The sequence below is a fragment of the Cervus canadensis genome, chromosome 27 (genome assembly GCF_019320065.1).
Source record: "Cervus canadensis isolate Bull #8, Minnesota chromosome 27, ASM1932006v1, whole genome shotgun sequence".
Lineage (NCBI taxonomy): Eukaryota > Metazoa > Chordata > Mammalia > Artiodactyla > Cervidae > Cervus > Cervus canadensis.
This window is the reverse complement of record NC_057412.1, coordinates 35,233,037-35,253,875: the sequence shown is the minus strand read 5'-3', so window position 1 is coordinate 35,253,875 and position 20,839 is coordinate 35,233,037. Positions and strand designations below refer to the sequence as shown.

At 39.0% G+C, this 20,839-nt stretch overlaps 1 protein-coding gene across 1 annotated transcript; it reads left to right on the top strand.

Annotated features, from left to right (window-relative positions):
- Positions 1 to 16,827: 16,827 nt before the first annotated feature.
- On the top strand, positions 16,828 to 19,283 carry LOC122428888 (polypeptide N-acetylgalactosaminyltransferase 11-like). Its single transcript, XM_043449024.1, has one exon. It carries the CDS (start codon positions 17,310 to 17,312, stop codon positions 18,837 to 18,839), a length of 1,530 nt encoding a protein of 509 aa, XP_043304959.1. The 5' UTR covers positions 16,828 to 17,309; the 3' UTR covers positions 18,840 to 19,283.
- Positions 19,284 to 20,839: the final 1,556 nt, after the last annotated feature.

The following is a 20,839-nucleotide window of genomic DNA, read 5'->3' as shown; positions in this document are numbered from 1 at the left end:
TGTCTAATTCCAGTTAGCCTCCATTTGTAGACCATAGGAATTGTATTGGTAAGAAACCCACACAGTCCACTTGCCAGCTAGAGGGAAGGGAAAGCTTGCCTTCAGGAAATTCTGCCTACAATCATGTTTGGGTGATTTCTGTCCTGTGGCATTTGGTTTATTTCAGTATCAAGGAAATATATTGTTATCAGACCTGACCATGCATGACATGGGCACCTGTGTGTCATTTCATGAAACAGGTGATCAGTTCTAGGGCTCTAGACATTTCATGCAAAGATGGGCTCAATAAAAGACAGAAATGGTATGGACCTAACAGCAGCAGAAGATGTTAAGAAGAGGTGACAAGAATACACAGAAGAACTATACAAAAAGATCATCATGAACCAGATATTCACGATGGTGTGATCACTCACCAAGAGCCAGACATCCTGGAATGTGAAGTCAAGTGGGCCTTAGGAAGCATCACTACAAACAAAGCTAGTGGAGGTGATGGAATTCCAGTTGAGTTATTTCAAGTCCTAAAAGATGATGTTGTGAAAGTGCTGCACTCAATATGCCAGCAAATTTGGAAAACTCAGCAGTGGCCACAGGACTGGAAAAGGTCAGTTTTCATTCCAATTCCAAAGAAAGGCAATGCCAAAGAATGCTCAAACTACTGCACAATTGCACTCATCTCACATGCTAGTAAAGTAATGCTCAAAATTCTCCAAGCCAGGCTTCAACAATACGTGAACCGTGAACTTTCAGATATTCAAGCTGGTTTTAGAAAAGGAAGAGGAACCAGAGATCAAATTGCCAACATCCGCTGGATCATCGAAAAAGCAAGAGAGTTCCAGAAAAAACATCTACTTTTGCTTTATTGACTATGCCATAGCCTTTGACTGTGTGGATCACAACAAACTGTGGAAAATTCTTAAAGATATGGGAATACCAGACCACCTGACCTGCCTCTTGAGAAACCTGTATGCAGGTCAGGAAGCAACAGTTAGAACTGGGCATGGAACCACAGACTGGTTCCAAATAGGGAAAGGAGTTGATCAAGGCTGTATATTGCTTATTTAACTTAAATGCAAAGTATGTCATGAGAAAAAATGGGCTGAATAAAGCACAAGCTGGAACAAGAATGCCAGGAGAAATATCAATAACCTCAGATATGCAGATGGCACCACCCTTATGGCAGAAAGCGAAGAAGAAGAGCCTCTTGATGAAAGTGAAAGAGGAGAGTGAAAAAGTTGTCTTAAAACTCAACATTCAGAAAACTAAGATCATGGCATCCAGTCCCATCACTTCATGGCAAATAGATGGGGAAACATTGGAAACAGTGAGAGATTTTATTTTGGGGGGCTTCAAAATCACTTACTGCAGATGGTGACTGCAGCCATGAAATTAAAACACACTTATTCCTTGGAAGAAAAGTTATGACCAACCTAGACAGCATATTAAAAAGCAGAGACATTACTTTGCCAACAAAGGTCTCTCTAGTCAAAATTATGGTGTAGTCATGTATGGATGTGAGAGTTAGACTATAAAGAAAGCTGAGCACCGAAGAATTGATGCTTTTGAACTGTGGTGTTGGAGAAGACTCTTGAGAGTCCCTTGGACTGCAAGGAGATCCAACCAGTCCATCCTAAAGGAAATCGGTCCTGAATATTCATTGGAAGGACTGATGCTGAAGCTGAAACTCCAGTATTTTGACCACTTGATGGGAAAAGTCAACTCACTGGAGAGTTGATGCTGGGAAATATTGAAGGCAGGAGGAGAAGGGGACAACAGAGAATGAGATGGTTGTATGATATATACCTTTTTACTATTTCCAAACTCTTTCAGGCAGGCATAACTGATCTATAATATTTCTACTCCTGCATAAATTGACCCTTTCCTTCCTTTTATGTAAGTTTGTTTCTGGATCTGTCTTTACTTTTACTTTGATTTATGGTCTGATCTTTATTTCCCTAACATATTTCTCAACATTTTTCCTGTGGGGTCCTAAAATAGGTTAAGTGAGTGAGTTCTAGATCTGCTACAATCATTTATTTTTTGAAAGAAGCTTGTCCACCTTCACCTCCCTGAGCATAATAGTAGTTAACTGCATGGACCTTGTAGCCAAACCACCTAGATTCTAATCCCAAATCTACAATGTACTAACTGCATTGCCATTGATACATTACTTAACTTCCCTATACCTCAACTTCCACAGCTATGAAAGAAATGATAATAGTGCATCTGTCATATAAGATTATGTTAAGGATAAAGCCACTTAATATGTATAAAATGTTTGGTACAACACTTCAACATAGTAGCAACTCTATGTGTGCGTGTGAGTGTGTGTGTGTGTGTATTCAGTCGCTCAGTTGTGACTCTTTGTGACCCCATGGACTGAGCCCACGAGGCTCCTCTGTCCATTGGATTCTCCAGGCGAGAATATTGGAGTGGGTTGCCATTCCCTCCTTCAGGGGATCTTCCCAACACAGGAACCGAACCCATGTCTCCAATGTCTCCTGCCTTCACAGACAGACCCGTTACCTCTGAGCCACCTGGGCTGACCCAGGAACTCTATGTACTGTGCTCAGTAGCTCGGTTGTGTCCAATTTTTCGTTATCCCATGGACTGTAGCCTGCCAGACTCCTCTGTCCTTGGGGATTCTCCAGGCAAGAATGCTGCAGTGCGTTGCCATGCCCTCCTCCAAGGGATCTTCCCAACCCAGGAATCAAACCCAGGTCTCCCACACTGTAGGTGGATTCTTCACTCTCTGAGCCACCAAGGAATCACAGTTAGCTATTTCTAATATAATCCCACATAGTAGCAATTCTCTCAGTCAAACATCTCAACCAGGCTTGGGCTCAATCGACCTTAGTTCCATCATACTCCCATTTGGTGTCTCTCTTCCTTCCTTTAGAACATTGGTTCTCAGATATATTCCTTGGATCAACAGCAGGAGCTTTACCTGCAACTTATTAGAAGTGCAAGATCTCAGACTCTGTCCCAAACCAGCTGATAAAAACTCTAGGGTGGGGTGAATCAATCCTTTTCAACTAGCCTTCCCTGTGATTCTAATACAAGCTCAAGGTTTTGAAACCATAGATTCCTAATTCAATCATTTTAATTATGTTTTCTCCATAAACCAGCAGTAACCCTATAACTTTATCACCTTGAAAATTATGCCTTGTTTTTCTCTAATGCTTATCTTCTTAACTTTCACTTTCAAATCTGTTCAAATTTTCTGATACTAGATGGTGTAGCCATTCCATTTTTCTGTGAGGCAGTTCCCCAATCACAACTTTTGACCCTTAGGTGCCACTTTAGAGATTATGATCAAAGTGGTTGGAATGTGCCTTGGCCACTAAGATTTTTAAAAGAGTGCTTCTAATGTGCAGCTAGGTTGAGCACATTGATCTACACTCTTTTGGGCACAAGTGATCCTGAAATCTCTTTGTGTAGATATTAATTTGAGAACAGTGTTTCCCTGCTGTCCCTGGTAATTTAAATTATTTGGCCCTTAATAAAAATACACACTCCATGGCCACATCTCAGTCCTGGCAAGTCAGAATCTCCAAGAAAGCCTCAGGAAGTGGTAATTTTTAGACAAGTACCCCCAGATGATTCTTCTCATGCTGGAAATTTAAGAAAGAGTGCACGTGCTTGTGATCAGTCTCTTCAGCCCTGTCTGACTCGTTGCAACCCTATGGACTGTAACCCACCCTCTCTGTCCATGGGGTTCTCTACATAGGAATACCGGAGTGAGTTGTCATTTCCTTCTCCAGGGGATCTTCCCAAGCCAGGGATGAAACCCACATCTCCTGTATCTCTTAAGAAAGAGTGATATATTATAAAGAAATAAGTATGTATGACTCTTGCTACTTTTAACTGAAGGACGAGAATACTATCTAGATCAGTGCACTAAATCTTAGTCTTCACATTTTATTATCTCTGCACTTAATAATTATGTCATATGCCAAATGATGATTCTATTTAAATTTCCAAGGGAGGAAGATATGTGATTTGGATTTATGTTTTAGAAAGAAAATGAAACTTCAGAGCAGTTTTCAGCAAGAATGAAACCTAAATTCCCCGCTAATCTTGAAAGGTTAACCTTGTTTTCTCAACTGGAAAAAATGACCAAGTTCACCATCCCATGTATAAAAACTCCCACTACTACTCTGAAAAAAAAATTTAAATTAAAATGAGCATGAAAAAAAAAAAACTTTATATAGAGATTATAACCTTACTGGTGATATGATAATTAAATACCAATTAATTACTAGAAAGTTAGCATTATAGAGGTTAAATAATCATTTGGCAAGAAAGATTACAAAATCCAAATTAAAACACCAAGAAATTTAATTTGTCAAAGTTACCATAAAACTCACACAGTGTTTCTGTGGAATTAATAAGACAGAACTCAGTGTGGTAGTGACATTACAGGGTAACTTTATGTATTTCTAATGCAATAAATGTGCTTCTATCAATTAAATACACAGTTTTAGTATTTAACTTGTAATGGTTATCTTGCTAAATGACAAGAAGTACATTCATTAGGTTATGTGATTTAATTTATTATCATAAAATTTATTCAGCTTTATAGATTCTTAAAATAGCTGAATTCGTTTCACCAGATTTAGGACTCATTTAGACAATATAGCTTCTATGTTTTGCTTGAAACTTTAATCTTAATTGAGATCGTTTGACTCAGGCAAAATGCATCTGTAGCCAGGCTTAACAATCATGGGTACCTAAAGAAGATCTGATAGTTTCTCCTTGAATTATTCAACAGCTATGACTGTATCAGTCTGTACAACTTCAAAATAGGGAGGGTTCAGAAACCATCTATTTGTTCTAGCCTGCTGCTGCTGCTAAGTCACTTCAGTCATGTCTGACTCTATGCGACCCCATAGATGGCAGCCCACCAGGCTCCTCTGTCCATGGGATTCTCCAGGCAAGAGTACTGGAGTGGGTTGCCATTCCTTCTCCACTGTTCCAGCCATCAAACATTAAAGCGTAATGAACAGACTATAATAATAATTTGCCCAAGCAGCTTTGCTCAAAATTCAAAATATAAATAAGTGACATAGATAGGATAGTTTTGACCAAAGCAGCAGCAATATAGTTGACCACTTTTTAATACTGGGCTGAAGGGTCCCTGGAATCCTGGTGAAATCTGCCCTGCCCTTGACAGCCAGTTCTACGCACAACTTGTTCCTACCAAAATGACTCAAGCCTTCTACCTATTTCTAATGTAATAAATATGCTTTTATAAATTAAATACACAGTTTTAGTATTTAGCTTGTAATGGTTATCTTGCTAAATGACAAGAAGCACATTCACTCGGTTATGTGATTTAGTTTATCTCCATAAAATTTATTCTGCTTTATAGATGCTTAAAATAGCTGAATTCACTATGTTTTGCTTCCAACCTAATGTCCCAATTGTTGCAGCTCACCCTTCCATCCAGGCTTCCCTGGTGGCTCAGATGCTAAAGAATCTGCCTGCAATACAGGAGACCAGGGTTAGACCCCTGGGTTGGGAAGATCCTCTGAAGAAGGGAATAGCTGGCTACCCACTCCAGTATTCTTGCCTGGAGAATTCCATAGGCAGAGGAGGTTGGCAGGCTACAGTCCTTGAGGTTGCTGAGAGTTGGACATGACTGAGTGACTAACATACACATACACCCTTCCATCCAAGCGCTCCTCTTCGTGTCCTACTTTCCTTTCTCTCTTCGGGGTGACAGCTATAATCTAATTAACTAAGCAGCTATAATTAAATCCACTGTGTTTGCTAAAACAATGATTCTCACACTCTGATTACACTTGAGGACCTGGTCAAAATGCAAATTCCAGGGCCTGTGATTTTTGCAGTTTTATCCTGCTTCAGCATCCTGTTGAGCCAAAGATCACACTTGGAGTAGAAAGAAGCTAAAAGGTCGCTCTTTTCCTTTAACTCAAGCAGTGCCTTTTCAGTCTAGTCCAAAAATTCAGTGCCTCGGAAAAATGAAGAATTCTTGGCTTAATTGCAGACCTACTGAATCTGAATCTCTGTGGAATGAACACAGGAATCTACAGTTTTAATAATCTCCCCTATGTGATTCCTGTACAGATCAAAGGCTAAGTGACAAGTTCATCTCCAATCTCATTCCTAAATCTTCCAGGTCATGGCTATGTGTCTTGAGAGCTGTTCTTTACCGATTTGGCCCCAAATAAAAAAGCAAATCAAATAGTTGAGGCAGAAAACAGAATGACAGTTTAGGCAAAAACTCATTTTGGAAGAGTAAAACATTCAAATCATCCATGGAGCCACGAATTCATTCTAAACCACAAAGCAGCCGTTTAATTTCCTCTGATGTGGACACCTTGGAGATTACATAAAAATTTCTGTAAATAAAGTTCTTTTGTGCTACTGGCAATAGTGGAAGTGCTTGCAATGGCATGTGAGTTTCTGAGTTATCTCACTTGGCTATCTCCAGCTTGCCAATTTTCTCTTATTGACATTGCTTCCAAATGCCATTACTTGGTACCACACGGCGGGTGCTAACTCATCGCCAGTAATTACATGCTTCAGTAGAAGCTCAGAGCCTACATGCTCAGGAGCATGTAAAAGCTGTCATGAAAATGTAAAAATAGGGACTCAAGCATGGGGCTTCTCAAAAGATCTACATGCAGCTTCAAACAGCAAAATTTTAATAGAAGTAAACATAGTCCAAACTGAGTAGCTTTCTCCTAAAAATGTAAAGATGAAATGTATCCAGGTTAGTATTTTTTGGAAACATCACCAAAAAAAGGCATAAATGAAATGACTTTCTGAAAGTACAGCATTGAAACTAGCCCACAAATACATATAGACCTCATGTAGCACTTACCCTCCATTAACACTGCCTCCCCTTTATCCCAAAGGGAAATCACTGACTAAGAATCCAATTCACTTGCTGAGTCTAGAAGTTTACTACTGTGCAGATAAGTATGTTGAGCTTATTGCGATATTTCCAAGAAGTGATATTCTGAGTGATATTTCTTTCAGACATTACTTTGTATTCTTCAAAGAACTTGATTTTAAGCATGGCGTATTTTGTTGCTCAAAGGAGAATGTGGAAGTAAGTCAAGACTTCACAAATTCTGTACAGAGGTATGCAATTTAAAACTTTGACATTTTCAGGAATGTGTAAGGATTCAAGTCAAATTTAGCTTATTATAAATCATTCTGCCTCACCCTAAGGAAAATCAAATAGAAGGAGAATTCTTTGACATCAGGGAAAAGAAATACTTATTGCTATATCTACATGTGATATATATGGCAAAGATAAAAGGGAAGGAGAAAAGGACAAAAAAAGTTAAAAACAGAAAAGTGAATCCAATTAAAATAAAATTCCAGTAAATTAAAAACTTGAACACTAAATTTTCTTAATATATTTGATCCTAACTAAGATACTGTTTACTTTTACTCCTTATTTTAACTCCATACTTCATTTTATAAGTGGAATGCTTTCTTTAGTGTATGTTGATAAATGAAAATTTAATTCTGTTTTCACAGAAAAGAAAAATAGTAACTAATATTAGTTCTAAGATGCAAAACTACACTGTAGGAGTGAGATTATAAACAATAAACTATACTCTCAAGATGATGGTGATCTAATGCCTGGGAAGTAGGGAGAGAGTTAAATAACCCCACAAATATCTATATTAACAACCAATGTAAGTGATGTAAGAGGGCAGAAAACATTAATGTGGTTCAAAAGGGTGATACCATAGCATTGAGAAATCAAGGACTGCTTCATGCAGTAGATGCTGCTTGTGCAAGATTTTAGAAGGATTAATTTTAAAATTAAGAAGATTAAAGAAAAGCCACAACAAAAATAGAAAGGTTGGAAAGCATAGAATGTGTTTGGTTGAATTATGTGTGTATACTTCCTTTGGGGTTCATATAAGAAAGAAGTGAAGAGGCAGCTGATAAATTAGTAGGGAGCCATGTCATAGAGGCACTTGACTAGCAAGCTAAGGACCTTTTCTTGATTCAACAATGGAAAATCTTTAAATGCATTAGAGTAAATAAATGACACAATTTGTCTTTCTGTATGATGGATTTGAATACGGATTAGACTAGGTAGAAAGTAACTATGGAAGAGCTGTCTTGGAGATACACAGGAAGAGAAGGCCAAGGAGGATCAGACGGATAGGACAGATATTGAGGAGACACAAACCATGGAACTTGATAACAGGGTGGATGAAAAGTTTAACCACAGAGCTAAGAAGGTATAGGAGAGGGAGGGCTTCCCAGGCATAGTTATGCAAATAAAATACGTGACTGACTTTGCTTCACTAACCCTGCTTTAATAAATAAGATAAAACAATAGGAACTGAGCTGATATATAAACAGACTGTGTAAGAAATATTCCTCAAAATTTTTTGCCTGAATTTGCTTATATAATTTCAGTTTTTAAGCAATATTATACATGCCAACATCTTTAGTACAGTTTTATATATGAGATGTTCATCACTGAACAACAAAAATTCACTGAGTAATTAATATTGTACCATTGTTAGTGCCTTTTTATGATGTGATAAAAGTTAGCTATAGTTTGATCAATAACCTTTTCCTAAAATATTTATGCTGTCTCAGGCACTGTGTTAGAACTAGAGGTGTCAACATTGAAAAAGAAGCTGGCTCACTTTAAAGAAATTATTGTCTAAAAGAGTAGAAAAGCCATTTAAGTATAACACAGCTTGAGAGTTCAGGACACAGTGCAACTGTGGACAAAAGTTGAACACCTAGCGCTGGTTTGACAGATCAAAGAAGGCGTCTTCAGCCTGATCGTAAGGGATAACTTGACCAACTGAAATAAATGAGGCAGACATGAAAGAATTTCTCAGCAGAGGATTTGGCAGTGAGAAAACAGAAAGAATTGTGGGTGTTAATAAGGGAGAGGACTATAAGGAGAGGATGATGAAGAAAGGTTTATGTGAAAGAATTTGGGATTTTACCCAGAAGAAAAGGAGTCATGAAATCTTTAAGCAGTCGAGGGACTTAATCACATGTGCATGTTACAAAGGTTACTCCAGGTGCAAAGCAAAGGAACAAAAGAGAAAGTGACTTTGAGGATATTGTAGAAAATGAAAGGAGATACTAGTGTATTTAACTAAATATTTAAAAGAGAATATAAGTAAAGTATACTATGACATAGCAGAATGGGTAAAGCAATAGATGAGGGAGATAAGAAGATCTAAGATAATGGCAGAAAGTGAAGATGAACTAAAAAGCCTCTTGATGAAAGTGAAAGAGGAGAGTGAAAAAGTTGGCTTAAAGCTCAACATTCAGAAAACTAAGATCATGGCATCTGATCCCATCATTTCATGGGAAATAGATGGGGAAACAGTGGAAGCAGTGTCAGACTTTGTTTTGGGGGGCTCCAAAATCACTGCAGATGGTGACTGGAAGGAAAGTTATGACCAATCTAGACAGCACATTAAAAAGCAGACACATTACTTTGCCAACAAAGGTCCGTCTAGTCAAGGCTATGGTTTTTCCAGTGGTCATGTATGGATGTGAGAGTTGGATTGTGAGGAAAGCTGAGTGCCAAAGAATTGATGCTTTTGAACTGTGGTGTTGGAGAAGACTCTTGAGAGTCCCTTGGACTGCAAGGAGATCCAGCCAGTCCATCCTAAGGGAGATCAGTCCTGGGTGTTCATTGGAAGGACTGATGCTGAAACTGAAACTCCAGTACTTTGGCCACCTCATGCGAAGAGTTGACTCATTGGAAAAGGCCCTGATGCTGGGAGGGATTGGGGGCAGGAGGAGAAGGGGACGATGGAAGATGAGATGGCTGGATGGTATCACCGACTCGATGGGCATGAGTTTGAGTAAACTCCGGGAGTTGGTGATGGACAGGGAGGCCTGGCATGCTGCAATTCATGGGATCGTAAAGAGTCAGACATGACTGAGCAACTGAACTGAACTGAACTGAATTGAAGATAATGCCAAGATCCTCAGATTGAATAACCAGGGAGATAGTTGATATATTCAATAAAATGGGGTGGGGGGGAGAAAAGACCAACTCTGGAATTATTGAACTTTATGTATGTTAGGTCTTCCCTAGTGGCTCAATCAGTAAAAACAGTCTGCCTGCAATGCAGGAGACCCAGGTGCAATCCCTGGGTTGGGAAGAGCTCCTGGAGAAGGGAAATGGCAACCCACTCTGTATTCTTGCCTGGAGAATTCCATGGACAGAGGAGTCTGGTGGGCTACAGTCTGTGGGGTCACAAAGGGTCGGACATGACTGAGTGACTAACAGTTTCACTTTCTTTCTATTGGCGACTGTACACACAGATTTGAAGCAAAGAAGAAAGAGCAGGTCTAGAGATTAGTCATCAGCACCAAATATGGCAACTTAAATAAAGGAAGTAGAGGAAATTGTTAAGGGATACTATTCAGACTGATAAAAAGAGAAGACAGAGGATGGAGCCTAGATAATACTAAAATTTAATGCAAAAAAACAAATGTCAGGAATGAAACAGGAAAACGAGAAGAGTGAACTATGATAAAGCCAAAAAAAAAAGCATTTATAAGGAAAAATATATTAATGCTACTGAGTAGTCATGGATGATAAGAACTGAAAAGTGTCTACTGTACTCATTAACAAGAATATTATGAGCAAACACAGGAAGAATATGCTTGTGGATTAATGGGGCAACTTAGCTTGCAGTGAATAAGAGAAGGGAAATTCCGAAAAGTAATTACAGACTTCTGGACAGAGTTGGAAAGATGTTTAGAGAGGGACATAGAATAAATAAAAGACTATTTTAAGGAGGAAAAGACCTGGCATTTACCAAATGCTCATTGGAATTTTGAGTGCAGAATGACCTTGAAGATATAGGATGGAATCAAAGCACCTCCCAGTGAAATAAATAAATTTAAGGGAGAAAGTATTTTTTCTTTATATGAAAAAAAAAAATAATGGATTCAAATTTTTTCTTATCCAAGTGTATTAGTTTTCTATTGCTGTGTTAAAAATTACTACAAACTTAGCTGTGTACAAATACACAACTTTCTTATCTCACAGTTTTCATGGGCTGGATACTGGTTACCTAAGTCATCCCAGGGCCTGATGAAGTAAAATCAAGGTGTTGACTGGGCCTGTGTCCCATCTGGGGCTCATGTCCCCGTCTAAACTCACTAGCTGTTTGCAGAAATCAGTTCCTTGCAACTGTGAAACTGTAGTCCCTGCTTTATTGTTGGTCATCAACCAGGTGCTGTGCTAGCAAACCACTTGCTGTCCCTTTCATGCTACCCTCTCCACAAGATGACAGTTTGCTTCCTCAGAGCCAATGAGAGAATAGCATTGCTGCTTCAAACCTCTGCAACATCAGAAAAAGCTCAGACTCTTTTCATGGATCGCCAGTTTAGACCAGGCCCACCAAGCGTCATTTCCCCTGAGATGAACTCAAAGTCAACTGATCTGCAACCTTAATTCAATCTGAAAAATTTCTACACTTTTGTCCTCTACTGTAATCTAACCACGGAAGTGACCTCCATTCTATTCACAGGTTCTTTCCACACCCATGGGTGGGGATACTACAGACTATATACTCCAGGAGACAGGAATCTTGAGAGCCATCTCAGAATCCTGCTTAACATATCAAGAAAGCCATCACCCTGAGTTGAAATATTTTTCTTTTCTTTCTGAAATGGAAATGTGTTCACTATTCACTTAATAAGTGTGTCCTCATCTCTAAATACATATATTGTTTTACATCTTTTACTGAAGTCTTTCCCAATTTTAAGAGAACAAATTTAAAAAAAAAAAAAAAACAAGAAAAAAAACTAGAAGTTTAATATTTATTGAAAAAAGCAACACAATTGAGAGCTGGTGGGACCCTCCTAATGCAAAGTTGGGGGAATAGAAGAATTGCAGACAGATCCCATTATTCTACATAGAGATCTAAATCATGGTATTCAATAAAACTGGGGGAAAAAAAAGATAACAGGAAAATAACGGCAATTCTTACAACTGTGTATTACAACTCTCCGCACCTGTCTTGATGAAATTATCCTTGGGAATTTTTGCTTGGGCTGACACTAACTGTTCTCCCTCTTCTAGGACCATATGGGCCCAGTGTTAGAGGTAGCATTGGCTTTCCCTATTCCCTAAAGGGTTGGTTTCCATAAGCATACTCGGTTCTGGACTTTCTCAGAAAAGGGAGAACAGAGTGTTGGGGACTCTTTACCTTTTGAATTCTGGATCTCTTCATAAATGAATGGAGACTAACAGGTGGGAGGTAGGTACCTATTCATAATGGAATCTGATCCTACTATCAGCCTTTAAAATTACTTTCAAAACATGGATGGCACAAACTAGTTCCCACTTACTGTGTTCTTTCAGTACTGCAAAAAACTAAACTATAATAGAATTCAAATGACAAAACTGAAAAATGATGCAACAAATGTATCTTTTCTGGCATGTAATTTGTACTGGAAATTATAACACCTACCAAAAAAAAAGGTATAACACAGTATCTCTCCGTCAGCAAATTGATAAGATGATTAGGTTCTAAGACTATCTAAACACAGTGCAGCTAACAATTAACAGTCTCTTTCACGGGGGTGGAAAGAGGATGAGGGTGTAAATGTTAAGTACAAATCAGATATATTCACACACGTGATCTAGGAAAATAATGTAAGATAGATAAAAGAAAGAAAAACAACAATAGCTATTAGTCACTGAATCCCTGTGCTGTTACAGCCATTGAAGTGCATATTGTGTCTACATCATCACAGGTGTTCACAGTGGCCTAGCAAGTAGATTTGTATCACTTTTTGAAATCTTGCAATAGGGGTAGACAGGAAGGTTAAGAAACTTATCCAGGGACACAGAAAGAGTGAGAGGCTGTAATGTGTCCTCGAGTTTAGCTGACTTCAAGGCCAGTGCAATTGGTCATATATCACATTGCCTCTGGTGAGAAGGAACGCCAGTGAGGAGTCTGATGTCGTATGTCTCCGGAGCACTGGAGTAGCACATGCTGAAATAACTTTAGATTCTTCTGATTGCTCAGCGACCATATTTTTTAGAAAAGTGCCACAAAACATAAATTGATTATATCCTCTTGCCCTGCATATGAGAATACGTCCTCAAACTGGTTTATTTTCATAGTATTTTTAATAACAAAGACGTTTTAAAAACAAACACCTTATCCATGAACGATTTCTGTATCAGAGATGGTATAGATGATTCTTGGATTTGGTCATTTCTCTTCCTCTGGTTAAAACTAAATTTTAAAAAGACTCCAGTTAAACAATGCTTTGAATAAATAATGCACAATACCTTAATTTCTCAGACTTCTTTCCTAGGCTTTAGCTGGTACAAATCTGCACCTGTCTTTTTGAAAAAAATATTATCTGAGGGAGAAAAATCATTATCTGAGGGAGAAAAAGACACACTACTTTAGTAACATACTTGTGAGTGCTGGGAATGACTCTATGGCTTTTGTGTTATTAGATGTGGATATAACTGCTGTTTCCTTCCTTTTTGAGAAGCCAACATAAGAGACTTCTGCCTGCATGTCCAGAGCCAGAAACTCATTTTAATAGCAGCCCTGCAAGGCAGCACAGGGAACTAAACTGTAACAGGTACTGCTAGTTTTCTAATGAACTGAACTACACAATCACAGCAAATAGTAAGAAAACCCTGAAGGCTGATTTTGTGTCTATTTATTTTAGCAGTATTCAAGGCAAAAACTAATCGGAGAGGGATATTTGTTAAAATGAATGCTTCCTTGGCTAAGTGAGTCCAGCTTTAACAAGTTTTCATTGATACTTGACATGTATTCTGACTACTCTTTTATATTTCATTTTTCGAAAGGATTCATTTAGATGGAGAGTATGAGGAAAGAAAGGTTGGTGAAATTTGTCAGCTGAATTTTGCAAAATTTTGTAATAAATCAGGTGTTGACTTCCTCTTGGACAGATTTAGGAATCAAGAAACCAAAATAACCAACCCTCCCTTCTATTTATATTTTCCCATACAAATTATATAAGGAAATGAGATAAATACCCTAATACCTTATGGTGTCATTCTTTATATTGAGCCTATATATGCACAAAGGGAATTGTGGCCCTTAAGAACTATTTGATGTAAGTTGCAAACCTGGATAATTTAGTGAATAAAACAGCAACTTGCGAGTTCAAAGAAACTCATCTCAAGCTATGATTGCCTAAAGTGAGCAAATTTATGTAAATTGGCCCCTACCTGTTATTTTATATTCTTATAACAAAGAAGAAAAACTTGCAATGTGAAGGAGTTTAAACTTACATATAATTTTAAGTCAGAGAACAGTGTTTTGGCTTGGTACAGGCCATGAGATGTCAGAAAAACGAGCATGACTCAAAGGAACATAGTCAATGCTCATATGCATTTAAATGTGTAGAGAAACCAGCGAGAACTGCCACATACCTGAATCACCTCAGTCATTCTTCCCTAATTATTTTCCCCCTCTCCCTGCCATGCATCTTTTTAGATTGGTTTTTCTGCTAAAGGTCCCTCCTGCCTTTTCTTTCTCCTGATCTCTCAGGCTCTAGAACAGGGATTGGGAAAATAATAATGGTGGTTTGCCTGGTCATACACCAATACAACTGAACTCAACATTCAGAAAACTAAGATCATGGCATCTGGTCCCATCGCTTCATTGCAAACAGTGAAAACAGTGACAGACTTTATTTTGGGGGGGCTCCAAAATCACTGCAGATGGTAACTGCAGCCATGAAATTAAAAGACACTTGTTCCTTGGAAGAAAAGTTATGACCAACCTAGACAGCATATTAAAAAGCAGAGACATTACTTTACCAACAAAGGTCTGTCTAGTCAAAGCTATGGTGTTTCCAGTAGTCATGTATGGATGTGAGAGTTGGACTATAAAGAAAGCTGAGTGCCAAAGAATTAATGCTTTTGAACCGTGGTGTTGGAGAAAATTCTTGAGTCCCTTGGACAGCAAGGAGATCCAACCAGTCCATCCTAAAGGAAATCGGCCCTGAATATTCATTGGAATGACTGATGCTGAAGCTGAAATTCAAATACTTTGGCCACCTGATGCAAAGAACTGACTCATTTGAAAAAGACCCTGTTGCTGGGAAAGATTGAGGGCTGGAGGAGAAGGGGACAACAGAGGATGATTTTGTTGGATGGCCTCACCAACTCAATGGACATGAGTTTGAGTAAACTCCGGCAATTGGTGATGGACAGGGAGGCCTGGCATGCTGCAGTCCATGGGGTCACAAACAGCTGGACATGCTGAGTAACTGAAATGAACTGAACACCAATATAAAGAAGATAAGGGTTGTTTGGGGCATTGGAGAAAAATGTTGTTTCTTATAGATCGCTTCCCCAAAAGATGACTGGTGAGAGGTAATCAGGTAACCTAGAACTTTATGTCAGAGTAATGTACAGATATTTGAGCTTCAGCCTCCCTCCAACCTGTGAGCAGAAATACTCTCCACGCATTCTCCACAGGTACTACTGCTTGAGGGTGGGAGGTGAGGATGAAGAGAGCTGCTCTACTCCTCAGTACTCATTTATGACTCTCAAAATTTAATCCCTGTGTCCAAAGAAAGTTTTATCATTGGGTTTTTGTCCTCTTTAAAAATACTCCATTAAAAAATATATATTCTTTAAAAAATGGATAAATCTCTCAAAACATAGCATTTCAAAGAAAGGTTATAAAGTTAAAATAATAGTTAAAATTATTCACTATTGCCAAGTATATTTTAAAACATCATTAAATCAGTGGAAATTGCTGCAAAAACAAATAAAATAGAGTGATAATTCCAATTGCATCCATATCCATATATATGCACATATGTTATATATTTATGTATTAAAAATGCTACATCATAGATGTAAAGGGAGAATTTATTTTAAAATGTAATGTGATAACTGCTGAGCAATTTGGAGAAACAAATATCAATCATATACAACCTCACAACATATATTATTATATGATATGTAAGCTCGACATGCATAAAAGAGCTATTTTACAATATGTAAAATTTCTTTACATTATGTAAAAAATGTATAGAATGATAAAAATAATGATTTTAAAAGAGGAAAATCATTTAGATAACTATCTGCAGCAAAATTTATATATATAAAAACTAATATATATGCTATATAAAAAGTATATGGAAATTAGTATGAAAGATAACACTAAAATGAAAAAAGTGACATGAACTTAAGATTAATAAAGTAAAATATATATATATATATATATAAAATGTTCAACTCTACTGGTTTTTAAAAGAACACACTGATACAAGAGTAATGTGCCTTTTTAAAAGCCAAAACAATGAGGGAATTTGGTAATCAAGTTGACACTCTCATACATAACATAAAAAGTAATAAATTGAAAGATCCCTTTTGAAAAAATGATTTTTCAGTATATTTTAAGACATATGAATTTCTTTATCCCAATTATCTCACTTTTGGTAGGACGATAAAGGAAATAAAAAAAATAATAAAAAATGAGGAAAAGTTAATACACATGAAAATATTTAGAGTAACAAATATAAAGCTATTAAAATTATGAGGATTCTATAACAGAAAAATATATATTTATAACATTAAATAAAAAAGAACATTATATCTATTAATTACAAATATTTTTTAAAAATCATGCCTAGATAGGAATTACATGGGGAAAAAGAATACTTAAAGAAGCTTGACTCATTAAATCTTTGACTGTGGATCATTTTAAAGCATTGTATTTTGATCCAATCAATGTTGCAATCTTATTTATCCAGTAAAAATAATTCCTTCAAAGTGAAAATTCATGGCAGGGTATAACAAAAACTCTTGGAAGAAGCCCCTGTGTACCCGGGGCTGCGTTTCCTGCCAGGCGGCTCCGCCCGCTGCGGCGGCGAATGCGGCTCGGAGTCGGGCCGCGGCGGGAGGGAGGATGCTCCGGCCCGAGTCCCGAGAGGCCGGGGTGCTGCGCTGACGGCGTCGGGGAAATTGAAAATGGCCCTTCAGCAATGCTAGGTCTATAATGGGAAGTGTCACAGTTCGATATTTCTGTTAAGGATGCCTTTTTACATCTGCAGCCTGGACACTTTTGCTTTTTATTTATTTCAACTTCAGTGAAGTGACTCAGCCACTTAAGAATGTGCCCATCAAGGGGTCTGGGCCCCATGGACCATTCCCCAAAAAATTTTATCCCCGTTTCACTAGAGGCCCAAGTCAAGTATTAGAATCACAGTTCAAAGCAAACAAAATTGATGATGTGATAGATAATCACGTTGAAGATCCAGAAAGAGGCAATGTGAAATTCTCTTCTGAATTGGGTATGATTTTTAATGAACGAGATCAGGAGTTGAGAGACTTGGGGTATCAGAAACATGCCTTCAATATGCTGATTAGTAACCGCTTGGGCTACCACAGAGACGTGCCAGATACGAGGAATGCGGCATGTAAAGACAAGTCTTACCCGGCGGATCTGCCAGTTGCTAGTGTTGTTATCTGTTTCTACAATGAAGCTTTGTCTGCCTTGCTGCGGACGGTGCACAGTGTCCTGGACCGCACGCCCGCCCGGCTTCTTCATGAAGTCATCCTCGTGGATGATGACAGTGACTTCGATGATTTGAAAGGAGAACTAGATGAATACATACAAAAATACCTCCCTGGAAAAATCAAAGTGATAAGAAATCCAAAGCGCGAGGGCTTGATTCGAGGAAGAATGATTGGAGCGGCCCACGCCACAGGAGAAGTCCTGGTGTTCCTGGACAGCCACTGCGAGGTGAACGTGCTGTGGCTGCAGCCCTTGCTGGCCGCCATCCGGGAGGACCGGCGGACGGTGGTGTGCCCGGTGATCGACATCATCAGCGCCGACACACTGGCCTACAGCTCGTCCCCTGTGGTGCGGGGGGGCTTCAACTGGGGGCTGCACTTCAAGTGGGATCTCGTCCCGCTCTCCGAGCTCGGGGGACCGGAGGGAGCGACTGCACCAATAAGGTCACCTACGATGGCTGGAGGATTGTTTGCCATGAACAGAGACTATTTCAATGAACTTGGACAGTATGACAGTGGCATGGATATCTGGGGAGGAGAAAATTTAGAAATATCTTTTCGGATCTGGATGTGTGGAGGTAAGCTGTTCATCATCCCCTGCTCTAGAGTTGGACACATTTTCCGGAAAAGGCGGCCGTATGGGTCCCCCGAGGGCCAGGACACTATGACGCACAACTCCCTGCGGCTGGCACACGTGTGGCTGGACGAATACAAGGAGCAGTATTTTTCTTTAAGACCTGATCTGAGAACCAGAAATTATGGAAACATCAGTGAGCGTGTTGAATTGAGGAAGAAGTTGGATTGTAAATCATTTAAATGGTATTTGGATAACATTTACCCGGAGATGCAGATATCTGGGCCCAACGTCAAACCCCAGCAACCCATTTTTATCAACAGAGGGCCAAAGCGCCCCAAAGTCCTTCAGCGCGGAAGGCTCTACCACCTTCAGACCAACAAGTGTCTGGTGGCCCAGGGCCGCCCGAGCGAGAAGGGAGGCCTCGTAGTGCTCAAGGCATGTGACTACAGTGACCCAAACCAGGTTTGGATTTACAATGAAGAACATGAGTTGGTCTTAAATAATCTCCTTTGCCTGGATATGTCAGAAACTCGCTCATCTGACCCCCCGCGACTCATGAAGTGCCATGGGTCCGGAGGCTCCCAGCAGTGGACCTTTGGGAGGAATAACCGGCTGTACCAGGCGTCAGCGGGCCGGTGCCTCAGAGCAGCTGATCCACGGAGTCGCAAAGGCTCTGTTGCCATGGCGATCTGTGATGGCTCCTCCTCACAGCAGTGGCATTTGGAATCTTAAGGCGGACGCTGTGGTCGGAACGTGACTGTCCAGCTCATCCCCACCACGGAGCTGAAGAAGTGTGCTTCCCCAGGAGGTTGAAGTCATTTCTGGACTGCTGTTAAGGAATTTCTTCCTTATGGTAGGAAACCAAAATGCAGTGTTAACTCTAGAGAGTCAGGTTTGTGTAGAAGGATAAAGCCCAGGAGATTGATGTGTCTGTTCAGGTTTATTTGATCAGGAACTTGTGATTTCCCTTCTTAGATTTCATAGATGATGGTTAATTTTTAAATTTCTACTACCATGTTCTGAATAATTTTAAATATACTGAATCCACATTACTTTTAACTTTAGAAGGCATTCACTTATAAGATTATATTTAAGAGTTAATATTATAAATTATTTTGGTGAATATGGTACTACCCACATTTACATTAAAGGATCCTTTTGATTAAAAAAAAAAAAAAACTCTTGCGGTTCCTCACTATCCAGTCTCATTTTTCACAAAAATTTTATCTGGGCATAAGGCCACCAGAATTAAGGCAACATGACCCAGTCTCCTTTGTAGCCAAGTATGGCCATGTGCCTAATTCCTGGGCAATGTGCCATGGGTATGGGTGCTCTGTAGCAGCTTCCTGAATCCTACCTTACCAGACAGCTGTCACGTGGCTTCCCTCCTACTTCTACATTGCTTCCTCCTGTTGCCAGGCTATCAATGGCAACCCGGACAAGGGCCAATCTAGAGTGACAAGGCAGCATGAACTGGAGGGAACCTGGGTCCTTCAAGAGGCATATTTGGTCCTTCAAGAGCAGAGGCATATTTCAGCTCTGGTTTGCCCATCTCTGCCCTTTGTTGACATAAAGAAAAGAATAGGGACTAAACTTTCTTGCATAAACCACTACTAATTTTCACTTCTCTGTTACTCACAGCAGAATCTTAACCTACTAAATGCCAAGAAGGTTATCCCAAAAGCCAGTTAGCTGACAGCCATAATCAGTTGAAAATTACTGAGAGCAAGTTAGAGATAACAATCTGGGGGCAGTAGGAAACTTTTTAGTTTTTTAGATTGGCAAGATTAACCCTAAGGCATTCAAATTAACTGACTGGATCTATGCGGTTAGTTCCTCCATGCCAAGCATTCTCAATGGGAGTGACATTGACCCAAGAGAATGAAAATTGACTCTTGCTGGGACAAAAAATTGTTGGCTATTATAATGGTCTTTGGCTCTCCAACATGCCGCAATACATAAAGGGACATACAATATATCTATGGTATTAACATTTCGTGGGGGTTGGGCTAGCATTTAGGAAAAAATGGTCTAAAAATGCTCCTTAGGAGGGTGATAATGAAAAAAAAAAAAATGTTAAGGAATGCTGCTCACTGTGAAATGTCCTCTCCTGCCCGTTCTACCAAATGAATCCTACTCACTCTTAGACTCCTTAGCTTCCCCAAATTTTTTAACCATTTGTCACATTGTTTTGTTAGTGACTGTTTATTTTTTCATCTTTCCCACTAGATTTTTTGCAGATTCTAAGAAAATGATTATGATTTTCAATTCTGCGTCTATAACACACTGATTGGCATATATTAATAGCACAAGAAATGTGAATGGTTGAATGAACACCCCAGGGACAATTTTCCTTTAAGTCTGAAGCTCTAGCAAGTCTCACTTTACAATGGACCAATTCTCCCTCTGCTTGAGTGGTGACAAAATAAGACAACCACTGAGAACACATAGCATTTTTCAAACAATATGTTGAAGAACTAGGTAAGAGAATTCAGTTCAGCCACAAGAACACCCTGTTTCTACTTAACTGTACCAATTCAAGTTTTCCTGGGGAAAAAAAAAATTAAAAGCTTTAACCTTCTTCATGCATTACTACTTAGCATTTTCCTTTTTAATTTCAAACATTAAGTTGACTTAAAATCTGTTGTTTTAACAATAGGGCAGAGTCTGATATTTGGTATTTATACAAACATTTCTGAAAAGGCCACAGCTAAAGAGAATCTAAGCTTTTC